At 34.1% G+C, this 18,770-nt stretch overlaps 2 protein-coding genes and 1 pseudogene across 2 annotated transcripts; 2 read left to right on the top strand and 1 right to left on the bottom strand.

The window, feature by feature from the left end:
• The first annotated feature begins 339 nt into the window (after nucleotides 1-339).
• LOC147387206 (F-box/LRR-repeat protein At4g14103-like) lies at nucleotides 340-2,066 on the top strand. The gene is made up of 3 exons (XM_086421309.1): nucleotides 340-1,295; nucleotides 1,462-1,617; nucleotides 1,714-2,066. Exons 1-3 carry the CDS (start codon nucleotides 354-356, stop codon nucleotides 1,993-1,995), a joined length of 1,380 nt encoding a protein of 459 aa, XP_086277435.1. The 5' UTR covers nucleotides 340-353; the 3' UTR covers nucleotides 1,996-2,066.
• A 7,622-nt stretch (nucleotides 2,067-9,688) lies between these two features.
• Nucleotides 9,689-13,634, top strand: LOC147387205 (uncharacterized). The gene is made up of 2 exons (XM_086421079.1): nucleotides 9,689-10,170; nucleotides 12,973-13,634. The coding sequence occupies exons 1-2, from the start codon at nucleotides 9,888-9,890 to the stop codon at nucleotides 13,359-13,361; spliced, it is 672 nt and encodes a 223-aa protein (XP_086277205.1). The 5' UTR covers nucleotides 9,689-9,887; the 3' UTR covers nucleotides 13,362-13,634.
• Nucleotides 13,635-16,192: 2,558 nt separating this feature from the next.
• LOC147387204 (mitogen-activated protein kinase kinase kinase 18 pseudogene) lies at nucleotides 16,193-17,592 on the bottom strand (annotated as a pseudogene).
• Nucleotides 17,593-18,770: the final 1,178 nt, after the last annotated feature.

Genomic DNA, 18,770 nt, shown 5'->3' with positions numbered 1-18,770 from the left:
GGGTAGAAAAACAATTGTGGAGGCAATCCACCGCTATTATTGTCCCAATAACTCATAAATTCTTTGATATTGACAATTCTAGACTTGCCCCCAATGTAAATCCACCCCTGCACATGGATTCGTGTGATCGGTTGATTTGAGATTCTTTTGTGAGTGAAAAATTTCATATACCACATGTATTAGAAAGGGCATAACAAAACATTGAATATAGAGGCTGCCAAATATTTTAATTCTGTATTCTAAAGTTGTGTGTGTGTGTGTGTGTTTTTTTTTTTTTTTTTTTTTTAAATATAAGTTATTTTTTGATGAATAATTTTTCTTTTTCTAGGAAACCAATGGATGTGAAAGGGAAAATGCTTCCAACAAGTGCAAGCAAGTGGAGGAGAGGAGTAGATAGGATTAGTGAGTTACCTGATTCCCTTCTTCATGACATCCTCTCTCTCCTTCCAATAGAGCAAGCTGTTACTACAAGTATTTTATCAACAAGATGGAGATACTTGTGGACTTCAATGCCTGTTCTCGATTTTTTATATAGGAGTAACTTGGTGATTCGGGACCACAACCCCGATCTCCATTACAAATATTATCCCAACCCAACATCTCCGACAAAGTTCATAAATTTTGTGGATAAAGTTTTGCAACACCATGACATGAACATACAGAAATTCAGCCTCGATTTTGAAGACGAAGTTGATGAATCCATTATTATTGGATGGGTCTCGAAACTTATAAGACATAAGGTTCAGGAGCTTACACTCAATTTAAATGTAAAACAACCCTCTGTATTTCCCCTGGATCTTTTAAAGTGTGAATCACTAGTGAAGTTGAAACTAGAAATGGGAAATTGTGTTCTCAAGCTTCCAACCTCCACTTGTTTTCCGCACCTCAAAGTCCTTCATCTTTTATGGGCGTGTTACTACTCATCTGAACAACTTTTTTCCAACTTCCCAGTTCTCGAAGAGTTGATACTAGATAAATGTAAATGGGAGGATATGAACATTTCAGGGCGTGCACTAAAGAGATTAAAAATTCAAGAATACGTAGAAGGGGACGATCTTGGTTTAAGAGATTGTGTACTCAAGATCGATGCACCGAACCTTGTAGATCTGACTTATTTGTGTAATTTACCAGACGATTTTATTCCATGCAACTTTCCAGCATTAACTAATGCTTGTATTTGTTTTGCAACTGATAGTTGGGGAAGGAATTTTGAAGAATCAGGATATTGTGCAAGAAAGTTTCTTGGAAGCCTCTCTAATATTAAATCTTTAGATATATGGGGCGAAAGCTTCGAGGTATGCTTGCTTCCTTATTAAATTATTGATCTTATTTAGTTAATCACTACTAGTAATATTGAAGGCATCTATCGAAAACTTGACTTCAATATGCAGATACTGATGTTTTGTTTCTCTCAAGTTTTATCTGACTCAATGTTAATGTTTTATTGTGCCTCGTGACAAGATTTTCTACAATGCGAAAGATCTCTTCACCCATCTTCCTGCATTTAATAATTTGACTCATTTAAATGTGAATATGGGCCTTCGTTTTCCAAATGGAAGAGCTCTGATGGAATTACTCCATATCTCACCTAATCTAGAATCTCTTGTGCTTCTTACTGTAAGTCATCATGCCGCTTAACATTTCCATTTTGCGTCATTGATCGATCTTTCGTTGCAATTATAGCTAAAGTTTTATATTTTGATTTTCATTCAGCATTTTGAGGTTCAGAAAGAAAGTTGGGAATACGAAAAGGTGCCTCAATGTTTGTTGTTACACCTCAAGACAGTTCAATTTATGCATTTTGGTGGGAAGGAAACCGAGTTCTATGCTTTAAAATACTTCTTGAAGAATGCCAAGGTTTTGAAGATGATGACTGTCACTTGTTGTAGTCATTCAAAAAATCTAAAGAAGGAACTGAATGTTTCAAAACATATACTAATGCTTCCTAGAGCCTTGACCAACAGCGTAATTCAGTTCAACAAATGCATTTTGTAGAGTGTTTTAAGATCCAACTTTTGGAGTTATAAAACATACCCAATGTAAAGGTTTTGTAATGGTACATCAATGGAAACCTTATATATATTAGATGTCCCTGTTAAAATAAATGTTGATTAATATTTATTTAAAATTGATTCAAATAAAATTAATTTAGTTTATTTTAAAATGATATTTGAAAGTTACTTTATGGTTGGTGTACTTTTTTGTTAAAGAAAAGTAAGTATTTTTAAAAAGAACATTTCTATTGGTTGATATCTTTTCACATGGATTGAAGTTTGTAAAAGTTCTTGATCCTTGATCTGAATAGGTGCCTAGTAGTTCTAATGGGTTTTACACCTATTGAGATTCAAAAAATCATTTATGAATGGATGTGACTTTTTTTAATTATTATCTATTTATGGAGATCAATTTTGTTAAAATAAATAATTCAAAATTTTCTACAAAAAAAGGCATCCGTGTATCCGAAATTCTATGAAATAGATTTTCTCAAAATAGTACAAATTTTGAGGAAATATAGAGTTGTGATAGAACTGGGCTCTGTTGTATCCTGAAGACAAGTTCGTCAGTAACCCATTTGCATCTTCGTGTTCAGTCGAAGTGGGGGTGTCTGTTGTCTATAAGACAACATAGATTACTACGTGCCTCAGAGCAATTTTCAAATTCTATTTTTATAACAGTCCCGACTTGATTGAGTATAACAAAAAATATACACAATGCCATTTTTTTCTAAGATGCCATCCATTGAATGGAACTGCATATATTCTTGTTCATAAATAGTTCAAACTTATTTGTAGTTTCGATTCAAAACTAAAGAAACATGTATCGTTCTTCCCCGACAAGATTTGCATAGTGTCAATGTAAAGTGTTATCTAATTGTTTTGTTTGAGTGAAAAACTAGGCTTTTTTTTCTTTTTTTTGTTTCATTTGTTGTATAATGCTTTAGGGGTTGAAATTCGTCACCTACTTCAAATGGACCACTCTCTCTCTCTCTCTCTCCCTCTCTCTCTCCTTATAAGCTCCTTGGCCTCTCCACTCAGTGCCAATTGGTTTTGAGTTGCACCCCCAAATTTATCAATAATGACTATCGATCGGCTACTAGGAGGCCACATGTTTGCTATGAATCATCCCAAGTTCCCAACAACAGAAAATGGAAACAGAACTTACATATAGATTAATGTGATGTGATCTACAACTGGTTTAGGATGATTGACTTTGGTGGTTCGATTGGTCCGAATCAAATTGGGATCGGGACCTACAACTATGGATTTAACTCCAAAATCCAACTCTTTAGGCCATGTTTTGCACTTTGTGTTGTTTCAGTGGTTGCATCAATATATGCTATGGACACACCCTCTAAGGTCGCATTTATCACATGGCATTAATGTTAAGTAAAGCTCACAAAGATAAGAATGATGAAAGCCAAAAAAGATAACATCATTAAAGCTATGAAAAAACACACAAAACACAAGGATTTATGTGGTTCAGCAATGTGCCTACGTCCACAAAACAGACCAAGGACAATCACTCTTTTTCTCATAAGTTTTACAGTCCTAGATATCTCTACTTATAATCCTGAGAGTTACCAAAATATGTAAAACTCCTTGCGGGGGCGCTACCCCATGCACCCCACAACTCTGCGTAGCGCAACGGAGTTCAAGACATTTACACAACAAAAGCCTCATCCCGAGGTTTTATTTTGGGGTTGGCTAATTGAATTTTGTTCCTCCATTCCACTGTGTTATGATCCCAAGTTTTCTTTCATTTTGAAAATGTGTTTGTATTCACTTTTACATTATTTTAAGTAACAGACAAACAAGAGATATTGGAGGAAATTGAACCAAGTGGCCACGGCTGTTTAATTATCTTGAAGAAGTTATGCTAGTCAATTAACCAAGTATGGGACATTTACAAGGTGCATTATCTTGTTATGTTTTATTAGTTATTTTACAAAGATAGGAGGAAAAATGCACATTTCCTAGTTATTAGTTTTAATAATACATTTTTTCCTATAGAGACATTTTTGAGAATCCTTACATCTCAGCAGTCATGTTGATGGAGGGCCTCACTAAGTGAAAACTTTAAAATTCCAAAAGGAAATTCAACGGGCTAAGTCACACAAATTTTAGAAATCAGATTTTGACATCCCAAGGCCGTTGAAAATTTTTATGTTCCCTAAATTCGACAGTTTAGAACCATCGAATTTCTCCCATCCTCCTTAATTTGATGGTTTCAGCACGTCAGGAAAAAAAAAAAAAAAAAAAAACTGATAATGAAAAATTCAACGCCTTGGTCTGTCGAATTGTATGAAAAACGACAATCTTAGGCTGTTGAATATGGTCTTCTTTCATGTATTTGCCTAAACTGATATTGGGATTGGAAATTGGAATGTATGGGCATGTTCATAAAACCCTGTTGAAAAAAGCTCAAATCCAATGGTCAAAGTAAAGCTCATTAAATAATAGACTTACCATCAATCCTACACAAGGGAGAAGCATCACTGCCTTTCAATAACACCAATTCCATTCTTCCTATTTATATATCTTTTTTCCTAGGATGATTTAGACATACCCTTCCATGTTGATAAAGAATGGTACTACAGTGACATCCTACAGCACTTTCTATAGCACTGTTTGCACATAGAACCATTGATTTTCCTTGAATGTACAACACTTATATCTCGAGGAAAAACATATATGGTTCTGTGCAAACCCCCACATCTTCGCATGCAGGGGCAATTTAGCATCTCTTTGATAAATATTTGAAACACCACCATTATTCAAATTGATGACATGACACCTAGTGATTCTAGTATCAATTATAATAAAAATGGCCTAAACATCCTCATCTTCAACCTACAACCAAAAATCCTACATTTTCTTCTCACAAAATATGTCTTCTTCAAGTTCTTCAACATCTAATGTATATTATTTCAATTTATTCAACTTCAGTTTCAATCTATTCAACTTCAGTTTCAATCTATCATATTCAACCCAGCATGATCGATGTAGGGGTCCTTCTTTCTGAGCAACCTTATTGCACCTCAAGTTGTAGCTTTAATGGTGGATCCTCCTTCTTCTGCAAAGTTTGTGCACCGATGTTGTATCTATCAAAAATCATCTGACACTCAGGTTAATATCTCACTTGGTGAATATGGTGCCTTCCTTGTCATCTTTCTCCTCCATTTATAGGTGGATTTCCTTTCGCTACCTAATGGCATAAAATGGGCCAAATTTTATCTAGTAGGATCCGAGTTGTATTCGAATATGGATTTGAATCTATAAAAAAAAAAATCGGATATAAATATGGATATATACTTAGATCTAGCCTATCTAGGTCCGACCCATTTCAAGCCCTACCCATTCCATGAAATTGGATTCAGTAAGGACATTGTAAATAAGGAGGTATTCTAATTGATCGTCGCAACTTATGATATTAGAATAAAACTTGGGTAAGTAGGATTCGTTCCACAGGGACAATCGTGACTTACTTAAACTTCGAATTAAAAATAAAAACAGAGTTTGAAAACAGATTCTTTTAAAAACAAATAGATATGTAAACATAATAGAAAATGACATCTAATTTGTATATAAAATTGAAACAAAAAATAGAGATTGTAAATAATGAAAAATTATTTAACTCAATTCAACCATTGCAAATCATCCGTAATACTGAATAATTCTAATTTTGACTTGATCTATGTAACAAGTCACTGCTCATAGATTGGAAGATAAATCGATTAAACATTAATTGTAACCAAAGAATATCAATGTAAATCCTGAACTTAAATGAGATTACCCAACTTATATCTCGATTCATCACAGAGTGTAACTATTCTTGAACTTATCTAAGCAATAGTTATCAAGGCTTGAATCAGAGGTATAAATTGGATGTTCTCAACATAAGAGGCTTCACAGTATTACAATTTAAAGCAAATATATAAAATTAAAATAACACTATTATGATGAACTTGCTTTGGCATCCTTGATTTCTCTAAGGAGAGTCTAGCCGATCATCTTAAGGAGTAAGTTGTAGCAATTGTAAAATAAGTAAAATGTGGAAGAGAAGAAGATGAAGAACTATGTTGCACTTTGATTCCTCTTTGACGATCTCTCAAAAGAATTACAATTAGAACTAAAGAAGAAAATTGATAGAATCACTCTTGATACTTTCACTACACTCAAGACTTCTCTCTTTAAAATAAGATAATTACAAAAAGAGGAAGAAATTCAGAGAGAAAGAGTCCAAGAGGGGACCCCTTATTTTACGTACAACCCCTCAATGTATAGCTTTCTTAATCGGTTGTTGGGTTGGAATTTTGCTTCATTCATTTCGAGAAGATCCTTCTGTTACAATGGCCAAAGCATCTAGAATGTTTTGTTCAAATCTCGAGGCATAATTCTCGAGATTACCGCAGAACACTAGGGCCCTACCGTCACGCGGTGAAATTTTAACTTTTGGCTGGATAATCTCTCTTGATTTTTACATTGTAACAAAATTTGTTACAAAAATATTTACCTCGAATTTTGCCCCTTTTACCTATAGATAGTAAGAAAATCCATTAATTTCGATAATTTGACAAATTAATACAATTTATGTTTATTTGGACAAATAGCAATTAAGTGTCAATAAACCATGCATAATTACGGTCCCAAAAGTGGCTTTATGGGTTTTATTTGTGAAAATTTCAAATCCAACTCGAAAGAGGCTTGTTCCTAGTCAATGGACCCAATTTGGGTGTATAGGTTCAATTTTGATTTTTAAGAGCTTTTTGATGATTTATAAAGCTTGACTAACTTAGTAAGAGCTTTTCGATGATTTATGAAGCCTAAATAACTTACTAGGCTCACATGTATCAAAAGGACTCATATGCAATTTAAACTATTTATTAAAAGGTTTTTAAATATTACATAATATAAAATAATTTTTTTTTGTAATTTTAAACATTAACAATGTGATTCGAAAATGATCCTAGCTATATTAAGCCTAAATTTAAAGATGGGGGGCACTTGTGAGATCCAGAATTTGGTGTCAAACCACTTCTACTCTCACCTTCTCTCACTATATATCATGTATGATATAATAACTAGAAGGTGGCAAGTGCGAACGCACATGTTTCAAAATAGCTTATTTGAAAAGAGTCGCGATCCATGTCTCATTTTTATACCTACATACGTGTTTACGTGGCACATTTTGATTGGATATAAAATACATTGGGCTACATGCATGACTTGTTTAAGAGCCCGACGCATTTTAAACACCCATCAAAACTTGCCACGTAGACACTGTCATGGATTCTGGTTCATTTATAAATTAAACCATTGATTAAAAGGTCTAGAAGATTACATAATAAAAAATATATTTTTATAATTTTTAAAACTAAGCAAGGTTTGTCTTACAATTCTATTGAGTTTTTTTTACTAAAATAACCTTGATTATATTAAATATATGGGGGCATTTATGACCATAATTTTTTTTTTTTTTTTTGTGTCCAACCACTTCTATTCCACCTACTCTCATTAATAGTGAAAAATCATCTATGGCTCCCATCCACTTTCACGTCAAGAAGTGCGATGTGAGATCACTTCAACATTATTCTAATGGCAAAGATAATAAGACACAAAATCATGATTTTCTAACGCCCCCTCTAACACACACCCCTTGATGTGGCATGGGTTAGAATCATAGATTTTTTTTTTCTTTGGGATACACAATTGTACATCCCCATAAATATGTGCAGTTGTGTATCTTGAAAAAAAAAATGGTTAAGGAGGCATTAAAAAATCATTATTGTAAGATATAATAGCAAGGATGAAGTTTGTTTAAAAAATCGACTTTTGATCTGATTCGGACCCCTTTGTTACTGGGTCATAAATGGATCTTAATATTGAGTTCAATTCAATAAAACCTGATCCGATCCATTGCATATCGGATCTATTTGGGATTCGGCCTGATCCACAACACTTCTTACTGCCGACATGGGAGGGAAAAGACGTGTTTCCTTGCATAAGGTACTAACTAGAGCTCCATCGTCTTTAGAAACTGGATTTTTCTAAAGTTAAAATCAACCACTTTTATTTTGTGGGCCACTGTGATTCATGGTGCACGTCATAATGTACGTTTATGATTATCTAGAAAGTCTTGGACCAATGACTTATAACAATAATTTGTTATCTCAAGAGTCCATCAAATTTCGCAAAATTACGATTTTCAATGTGGGATCTTTCTTGATTCACATGTTGATCCATCACATTGTTTCTCATCTCGGGCATCTTCTATGGATCGATGTAAGTCATATATACTTAGAAGATGACGATGAATTTGTCTAATTGGGTCAAATCGAAACTGACCATGGCCCATCCAATTTAGAAAATATTTGACTTAATCATTGGTTCTATTTTTAAAATATTGCTACTAGTATTTTGTTCTATGTTAATATTTTTTTTCTCAATAAAATGGTAGATTTCGGAGAATCTTGGATGATCAATTGCACGAAACCCAACAATGGTAGTTTTGTAATTTGGAGATGCCCTTAGTATATTTGGGTTAATGTGATTGGCCAATCTAAGATTTTGTGTAATCTCAAATTGATTTTTTTGCTAGTAATTTTTTTTTTCTTTAGCTCATAGGGGGTAGAAAGAGAATTTAATTATTGATTCACTAAGAATAGATTTGCAATCAAATTTGCTTTGGTTTATGAATTTAATTTACTTAAATGCATAATTTAAGTATTTAAACAAAATATGGGTCAGGGGTGTCAATGGGTACCCATTTAATCGAAATCATAATAAAAAACAAAAAACCCCATTTTTGGTTTTGGTTTCCTTTTTATTAGAATCGATTAGAATCAGGTCTAAACTGGAACCAAATCAATATGACCAGAACTGTTAGGTTCTATCTAATAGGTACTCATGGGTACTTAGAATCGAATTATTTTACCATTCTTTCATACTATAGATGATTTAAGGTATTCTTTTATATCCAATTTAATGTATGTTATAGAAAATTCTTTAATTTTTCATATAAATTATCAATTAGAGTTTAAAATGAGCTATTTCTTCTAAAAATTTATTACTTTTAATTGAAATTAATTTTTATTTTTAAGAAAATCAGTAATTTGTATATTTAGTATTAAAAAAAAAATTATAACTAAGTTAATAATTGTGTAGATAGTATGTTAATTTTTTTAAAGGAAAAAAAGTTTTATAATGATTTGAGATATATTTTTTTTTTTTTTTCTCATTTGATTTTTGAGAATTAGAACTGATGGGAATCTGTATTTTTTGACAGTTTCGATTCTAGTCTCATTTATTTTTGACCAAGAACCAACAACCATTGGAACAGAAATAAATATAGTGGTTATGGTTCTAAGTTCCTCCGAAATGGACCTAATAACAACATTAAAGATTATGAATTATGTAAAATATATATATTTATACATAATATTAAACTTAAAAATAAAATATAAAATATATTAATAATCAAGAAAATATATATATATATATTACATACATAAAATAGTAATTTAAAATGTGGTGGGGTCTTTAGATATATTGATCAGCAAAATGTGCTCGATCATAATAGACTCGTAGCATTATAATATGATAAGATACGGAGTATCTGATCAAAGCTAAAGCAGAGACGAGTGGAGAAAACCGATCCTCTTTCACACCTGTATCTCTACTTTACAGTCTTTCTTCTGCTTCACTTCTGTCGTTCCACGTTCCTCTCTACATCTCCTCCCATGATAGCTAAAAATACTCCCATCTTGGGCCCACACTTTCTCTCTCATCCACGCCCTTAAATCCCTAATATTTTCTCAGAAACTTCTGAGATCTCCGCCTCTTCGTTTTTATACCAAAATTTCGTGATTTTAGGGTTACTTCGTCACAATGATTCAGCTTTTGTTCACTGTAATCTTCTCCGAGATGTCTTTGATTCTGCTCCTTCTGTTTAAAACTCCTTTGAGAAAGATTGTGATCTTGGGTTTGGATCGAGTGAAGCGCGGGCGAGGTCCATTAATGGCGAAGACTGTTGCAGGAACTGTGTTTCTGGTCTTGATCTCCACTTTACACAGTATGATGAAGATCCAGGATCGTTCGATTGAAGCTGGTGCGGTCAATCCGACGGATCAGGTACTTATGTCGAAGCATCTTCTGGAAGCGTCTCTGATGGGTAAAAAATTCATCTTTATCATCTTCTTGTGTTTGTTTCGAAGTTTTTGAATTTTGATTTTTAACCGACTTATGAGAATCGAGGAGTTGTTTGTATTGTGGTTGAAATGTGTTAGATGTGATCGTTTTAAAAGTTGTTTGTTTTGGAATTTAGCGGAAATATGATGTTCTTTGTGTTAATTTGATGAGAAAATGTAAAATTTGTGTAAATTTGTTAAAATAATTGTTTAATTTAATCAAATATATGGTCGAAACTAGCTCTGATTCATCATCCAGTAAAATTCACTTTGTTTCCTATTAGAGCTGTCAATGGATCTGGTGCAGATAGGATCACAGTAGATCTAAGTTGGATCCAATAGGGTTTCAATGCATGCTGTTCATATCTCAGTATGATAAGCTATAGGAGTTTATTGGATTGGATCAGGGGACCTAACATGGGGCTGATTTAATCTATCCCGAAGAAATCTTATCAGTAGTTAATGTAATACGTTTCATGATTCTGCTTAATTGATACAATATATTTCTTAATACACATTAATATACAAAATTACTTGCATAATTATGCACCAAATAATGCATTTAAGTGTAAATTACACTTATGAATAAGAATGCGTGTGGTATTGTATGTTCCCTCTCTTTTGAAAATTAGATACCAATGGGAAAAAAGAGAGAAAAAAGTAGGAAGAACTAGATGATTTGAAGAGCAACCCAATATAGGAATCTTAACTTTTTTTTTTGTTTTTGATAAACGAAAGTTTCATTGCAAGGAGGACAAGCAATCCTCAAAGGACATCTTAACTTCCCTAGGTCCTAATGTAGAGGTGCTTTGGTGCTTCTGGTAAGTAAGGTTTTGGTCCCACCCTTTTTTTTTTTTTGGATAGGCAAAAGATTATACTACTAAAAAGGAGGTTGAGATGACCAACCATAGATACAAAGAAACACGAAAGAGAAAAACAAAAGAAAGAAAAAACTACAAATAACACAAACAGTCCAGAAAAAACTACAAATAACACAAACAGTCCCACTTGAAGACAAACTCCTCACAGAGAACCCCCTTTAAAAGCTACATCCAACTTGCACCAATAGTAAAGAAAACCCAGCACCGTCAAAATCATTTTGTTGAAGTTACTCTCCGGATCTAGGAAACTTCTCCTATTTCTCTCCTTCCAAATGCTCCAGCAAATGGTAAAAGGAATCAAAGCCCAAAGAATCATTTTCCTACCAGTGAATACGTTAAGACCGAAGCTCCAAAAGACAAAAATCAAAGAATGAGGAAAAACCCACTCCCGATTGAACAAGCATAAAAAGTGGGACCACAATTTGGAGGCAAAAGGACAATTTGATCTCACCCTTTGATGAATGTATGTACCTAAGGTAGTGATTTCTAGTTATTGAATTTGAATATGATTAAAAACACTCCTATCCATTCTTTCTAAGACTGATGGAAAACTTTTTTATCCAATAGTTAGAAATTGACAATCAAACTATGTTTGGTATGCTGATCCATCAAACAATAGGCATTTCATCAATAATTTAGTGTGCACAGAAAATATGCCACATGACGTATATTTGTGCGACCTAGAGGAAAAGCCTTCAATGAAGGCTTGTACAAGAAATACCCCTGCAAAAAAGTGAGTTAGAGAGGGTAAAAAAATGGAGGTTCAGCTCTGGACCTGGTCACAATCACCAGGAAAAATAGAAAAGTGAGGTGTGGAGGAAATCTCTAAAGAGTTGCAAAGCAGAGAATGGAAGTTGAAGCTTTCAAGGAAAGATGGGATGACAATGGTGGTAACTGGTAAGAGATATTTGAAATCAAAGCCTCTCCTTAAAGTTACCAAAAAGTAGGGGACTGACTATATGGTATCTGGTTCCCCTACTTGCTAGGCAGCATAATTTGATTGTTATTGCTAGGTCCCATGTAAGTGAAATCACTTTTCTTGTTTCTTAGATGAAAGTTCAGAAAAGTTAGTTGAACACAAAGAAACATTACTGATGAATAGAGACTCAATAGCAAAATCGGGAGATCTTTTGACTTAAGATCTCTCTACTTACTGACAATTCTTTAAAAAAGTACTCTTTCCATTTGTTAAAATTTACACCATACCCTTCCGAACTGTTTGGTACATTCTTTCGGATGATGTACTTTTGTGATTTCTTACTTTCTGGAGTTTGTCTTTTTTGCCAAATCTGTAAATGGTTTAGAATTCGGATTGCATTGGTTCTTTTATTTGTTTAAAGAAATTTTGTTGACTTGTGTCAGTTTGACACTCCGTGGATCTGCATTCAAGAGTCTCGATGTCTTTTGTTTACTATTTCCTTCTTGCACTTGACATTATATTAGGTAATTGTCTTTGTGATCACTAAAATATTACATTCATCTTTCATAACACGATATGATCCATGAAAAACCTATTAGGCTATTATAAGACCCATTATAACCATTTTACATTCAGAGAACACCTGTTAATCTTTAAAAAGTAATGGTTGATTAATCCAGCTGATATTATTACATACTGAGAGCATATGTTATTCTTGGATGTCGATATCATTCAAGATAGAGTGGAATGACTGAACAGGATTAGTTCATAAACCTGGATGGATATATAGTGATGATGGAACTTGACCCGTGCATGACTCATAACCCCTATGTCGGGTTTTTCTGATGTTCAATGTTTGTTTTAACTCTACTCTTCCACACAATTGTAGGCTTTACTATGAATTTTCAGCATTTAACAGCCATTTGCCTCTGACTAATTTGTAAGATTGTGAGTTTGATTTCAAATTTTGTTTAATTCTGGTGCAGGATTCTCTTTATTCCTTGCACTGATGATAGACCGATTGCACCATTATATAAGGGAGCTCCGCTTGCTAAGGAAAAGCATGGAAGCCGTAAAGAAACAGAACCGAGTTCTTGAGGATGGACAGAGTGGAAGCTCAGATGGTGGGGGGGTCAAAACATTAGAGGAAGAGATTATTGGATTGAAGGCAAAGGTTAAGAAGCTGGAATCCGATCACGAGACAAAGGTTAAGGAGGTAAAGGCAGGAGAAGCCAATGCATTGGCTCTGAAGAAGCAATCAGAAGGGTTTCTTCTCGAGTATGATCGGTTGTTGGAGGAAAACCAAAACCTTCGAAACCAACTGCAGTCGATGGATCACAAGGTTTCACATTCTGATAGCAAGAAGAACACATAAGAGACCCATTGGTTGGCACCAAACAATTCGCCTGTTTTTTTTTTTTTTTTTTTTTTCTTTTTCTAGTAGTTTTGGTGTATATGTTTGTGATCCATAATGGTTTGCACTACCAAGTAGAATATGTTGGGGGGAGGAGAGTGAAACAATGCAGATGAATGAGTTTCTACTTCATATAATTAGTTCCGAAGTATATGGTACGAACTTTAATTTTATTTAGGTGACTTGATTTTTCCCCTCCCCATCCCAACATAAATAAATAAAATGTCTTCAACCCTTGATCCACATCTCAAGCACAAATAAATAAAATATCTTCTAACCTTGATTTATTTGGACAATTTAAGGTAGAAATGTTGTTTATTTTCTTCTTATCAATTTCTAAGATGGAACAATAGAGAAAATGGAATAACTAATCAAACTGTGTAGAACAAGAAACAATCTTAGTCATCAAATTGGAAAATAAAAAAATTATTTCGCTAGGAAAACGAGATTAGTGATGAAGACAGGTTTTGATTTAGGACTACAATTCAAGCAAATTGGCTCGAGCTCTACATGAACTCAACCTGATTGATGGGTGAGCATGGGACAAGTTGAGCCTAGATTAAATCAACCTAAATTTGGGGTGAATAGACCCAAACTTTTAGCGGTTGTACCCACCCATTATGACATTACCCTTTGACTTAGATATTCTCTCATAGGTTAATAAGATGTGGCCTAAACACCCTTTTCTACAACCTCTAAAAGACTCATGAATTTTCACCTTAAAATCACCTATATTCATACTCTTCAACCTTATCAGGCAACTGTAGTTTGCCCCCCACTACAAGAAAATCCTGATTCTGCCTCTGCCCCCTAACCCGAGGCCATATAACAATATATAAATATTTTTATGTATTTTTACAATATAATTAATTCTTGCTACATGTATTATTTAACATAACTTTCGTTTCTATTTGTTGCCTACACTACATTGAATAGATTTCTTAAAGATGAAGATCCAACTTTTACCTTAGTTTAACAGCTCAACCCACCCAAACCTATATATATGGTTTGGGCCAATCTGAACCTAAATCAAGATTAGAAACTCAAACTCAGATTGAACTTAGGCTTGATACTTAGATTGAATTGAGCCCGGGCTAACCCTCGGACCCACGCAAGATGGAACCCTATTATGATCCAAATTGTGATATAAACACTCCCAAAGTCTTTTGTCTCTAACCAACTTAACTTAGCAAGTTGGCACATTTCAAATCAAAAGGTTGAAGAATGAGTCTCCAACAAAGAATTAAAGGTCTTTGGCAAATGTTGAAGAGGTCTTTGTTTATATGGAAACTTTCTACGCCTTCTCTTGATAGGAAAAGTCAACTAACTCTTGTTTAATTTTTTTTCAAAAAGTCAATAGAATATACCCCCCCCAAAAAGTCCTCCAGTGGGAAAGGGCAATCCCAAAGGTCAATCAAGGATAATTCTTGAATAAATATCTCATATTAAAAAGTCAACGAACTTGATACTAGAACCACTCAAACACAACAACATTAATTAGATGGTTGAGATTATCAGATTCTTTTAGGATAATATCGAGGTCTAGTTGATGCGCGTGCCATACTTTCCACTAGATTCACACCAATCCAAAGTTGAATTTTTCTTTTTTTATGTTTCCAAACACCACCACAAGTGGTGCAAGTTAGAGACCACTCTAATGGGTCCCACAACATAGACCAAAAGCACACCTTAATTGGATCTAACTTTAATTTACCAACCAAATAGAAAATCGGGTTGACCTTAAGTCATATCCATTCACACCAGGTTGTCAGCTAATAGGATCAAACCGAATTTCTAATTTGATCTAATCAAATATATCAGGATCTTGATCAAAGCTTTTTTGGATCCGAAAGTTTTGTCAGATCTGTTTTTGGGTCAACCAAGTCCTAATCCAGTTTTACTTTTAACCCAATCTAATAATACATGAGAAAATATATATATTATATATTATATTATTTTTATATATGCAATTTTTTTTTTTTTTTTTTGACGAGGGTGTCTGGACTTACGTCCAACTAGGGGGGTCGGAAGAGCTAGGCCCAGAGCCAAAGCGTATAGGGTCTCTCCCCCAAGCACGTGCCAGTCCGCACATCAAACACACTGAGTAACTGAGGGTGCGTCATCATGGGTGGCCCCGAAGAAATACTGCTCATACTGGGTATCAGACTCACAATCTAAGGACTCTCAACGCTTCTTGGATCCAAAATTTCCATTGAGCCAAAACATAATAATTAACATTAATCATATAATTAAAAATACTGGATGAATGACTATTTCGTGAGTTGAAAATGAGTTATTTACGATTCCGGCTCACTATTCATTTTAATTATCAAAATGTGAGCGTTTTCGTTAAAAAAAAAAAAAAATCAGAACAAAGTGACTATTTTGTAGGTTTAAAGTGACAATTTCGAATTCGTTATCGTTCACATTTTGATAATTAAAATGAACAATGAGTCAAAATAGTAAATTCTTCAAAAATTTATCACTTTTTCATAAATATCTCTTAAGTTTTTTACCCACACATTGGATTCCCTATGTTACTTATGAATCAACTAACTTCTAAGTGAAGAAAGAATATCTAACATTTCTCCAATAATGGTCATAACTTTCCATGGATGCCTAGTTAACTTTGAACCTACTTCAAAAGTTTACTTTGAGAAAAGTGAAAATTTCCCTCTCTTCAAGTTTGTGCCACCGACACCAATCTCAATAAGATCAAACGGTTGTGAAAATCACTCCAAGTAAATCAAAAAATAAAAAAATAAAAATTAGAGGCAAAGAAAAAATGGGTCTAAGGGTTAAAGACAAATAGAATTAGAAGAAAACAGAGAGTCTCTGTGTTTCAAAATTTTGATCACTAGATATACATCCACAGACCTTTAAACAATCTCTCCTACTACATAAATGGCTTCTACTTCTATCATTAATTAAACTATTAACAGAATAATTTAAAGAATCTTTTTCAAACACAAAGTTTCCACAAAACTCCATCTCTTCTTCATGACTAATCCAATCTGTATCTGACGCACTACTCGTCGTGGGTTCATCGATTTCGACCATTTCATGATCTTGCTCCGAAGAATTCTTGAGGTCTTGATTGTTATTGCTTCTAATTGTGATCCAACTTTCGTCGTAAGTCCAATTCGATGTCTTTGGAGATGAAAGCAATCGTACCCTTTCCTCAATAGAACTCGAAGAATCGATGTGGGTCAGATTCCGGGGTGTTTCTGACTCCTCCATTGAATCCCAAAAATCTTGATCAAGTATACTTGTTGGAGAAATTGATGTCTTTGAGTCTTGAATTTGCTTTGAATTAGAATTGGGTTCATCAAGAAATGAATGTTGAAGAAGTTGTTTAGCTGTCCATCTCTCTTTTGGATCTCTACTCAAACATTTGCTCAAGAAATCCTTAGCTTTCTCAGACAAGAAGCTCGGAAATTCCGGAACATCGCCCGAGAACCCAATTCTGTACAAAGCCGAAACAGGGTCCACAACATCAACCCATGCCGAACACCCAGTGGCCATCTCGATCATTGTACACCCAAGAGCCCAAACATCAGCCGGGAAGCCTTGTTCTTCCCCACGAGCGACTTCGGGAGCCATGAACATCGGTGTTCCCGCAATCAAAAAATTCGACGAAGCCTTTTCGTCAACCCACTTAGCACAACCCAAGTCACAAATTTTCGCGCCATCCAATCCAATTAAAATGTTCCGACCCTTTATATCGCAATGCACCAATTGTTTCGAGTGAAGGTAATCGAGGCCAAGCAGGATTTCCCGAGTATAAGATTGGATCACACACTCATCAAGTCGGCCACCGTGCATTTGAATTGTGTCGCTAAGTGTTCCCCCCGAGACATATTCCATGAAAAGATTATACATAAACTTACCTTTCTCCGAACTAATATCGCAACCAATGTACCCAACTATTTGTTGACACTTTAATAAGGAAAGAATTTCGTTTTCTCTTCGTAAGAAATCTGATTTTTCGAGCTCGATTGATTTCACCGCGAAGACCTCTCCCGATTGATGAGACTTGGCGACAGAGACCGCAGCCGACGAGCCTTGGCCTATGGTGTGGCCTCTTGTCCAGTCCATTGGAGCTTGAGATAGGTGTGGAGAGGTTGAGACTTTGGAGAGATGAATTGGGTTTGATTTGGTTTGTTTAGTTGGGACTTTGTGAATATATATATAGTTGAGAAAATATATGTTTATAAGGTTTAAAGGGTTAAATATAAAGTCCTCTTTTCTTGTGCTCAAGAGTCGGCCAATTTACATCTAATGTGAATGTTCCACGTGTCAAAAGGAAGAAGGGTTGACAGCTTGGCCGCCTGGGCGGCGGTTGCTTGGCTTGGAATAATACTTTACCCTTACCCACATGAAGGCACGTGAGCACGTGCGAAAAATACGGTGAGTGAGTATGGATGTAATTTTAAAATTGTTATAAAGGGTTTTAGATAGTTTGGTGAGTAAGGATTTAGATTCCATGGATTTGGATATTCTAGACTTTATTCTATTTTTATCTCACATTAGTAGATTTTTTTATTTATTTAAATATTATCGGTGTGAGGGTTAGGAGTTGTACAACCATATATGGTTGAATTTGGGTATTAATGTCTTATCTTGACAACTTTATAGTCTTTGGATAAAGATTAGTAGAAGTAATTAATCTTTGGGAGGTAACTTGTTTAAGTATAAACTTGGTTGATTTAATTATTTCTTTTTTCTTAGATTATTAAATTTAATTTGGAATTTCGACGGTCAAGATCATTTAGATCAAGTTGATTTAAAAAAAAAAAAATCTTTAGTATTAACATCAACATTTACATAATCCAAAATCTTAAGATGGGCTCTGCATCGTGAAAGAATTTAATAAATTACACATGTTTGGTATATGACATTGATCGAAGGGTCCAAATTCTCTTACTCTTGTAAAGTTGGAAATAAATTTTTTGCTTTTGCACAATTTGCTTCTGATCTTGATAAAACTATTCAAAATCAATTAGCAAGAGATCAACCATAAATCAAGCAGGATATATTATTGTGTAAATGTCTTGTATTCTATTGCGCTACGCAGAGTCGTAGGGGTGAAGAGAATAGAATTCTTGATCCAAATTTTTTAAGGGGTACAAAAAGTATAATCGTATAATATTTTCTTGAGGATTTTTTATTTTTAGATTTTCGATTTTAGAGAGTTTTACATATTTTGTAACTCTCCATTTTATAAATAAAGATCTTTAGTAATTGTTCTTGTTCTGTTTAGTGAATGTGAATCACATAAATCTTTGTCGTTTGTTTGTGCTATTGAGTAAATATAGAAACAATTTCAACAACAAAGAAATTATGAATCTAAATTTTAGAACTAGTCTT

The sequence above is a fragment of the Akebia trifoliata genome, chromosome 13 (assembly GCF_017979445.1).
Source record: "Akebia trifoliata isolate Shusen 1 chromosome 13, ASM1797944v1, whole genome shotgun sequence".
Classification (NCBI taxonomy): domain Eukaryota; kingdom Viridiplantae; phylum Streptophyta; class Magnoliopsida; order Ranunculales; family Lardizabalaceae; genus Akebia; species Akebia trifoliata.
The sequence above is the reverse complement of the archived record's forward strand: the minus strand, read 5'-3'. Positions and strand labels throughout refer to the sequence as shown.

What these genes read in the sequence shown, in the direction of transcription:
- LOC147387205 (XM_086421079.1), top strand. Translation starts at nt 9,888, where the DNA reads ATGATTCAGCTTTTGTTCACTGTAATCTTCTCCGAGATGTCTTTGATT. An exon ending in TCTGGAAGCGTCTCTGATGG is followed by an intron (nt 10,171 to 12,972) that starts GTAAAAAATTCA and finishes ATTCTGGTGCAG; the next exon opens with GATTCTCTTTATTCCTTGCA.
- LOC147387206 (XM_086421309.1), top strand. Translation starts at nt 354, where the DNA reads ATGCTTCCAACAAGTGCAAGCAAGTGGAGGAGAGGAGTAGATAGGATT. An exon ending in TATGGGGCGAAAGCTTCGAG is followed by an intron (nt 1,296 to 1,461) that starts GTATGCTTGCTT and finishes CCTCGTGACAAG; the next exon opens with ATTTTCTACAATGCGAAAGA. An exon ending in AATCTCTTGTGCTTCTTACT is followed by an intron (nt 1,618 to 1,713) that starts GTAAGTCATCAT and finishes ATTTTCATTCAG; the next exon opens with CATTTTGAGGTTCAGAAAGA.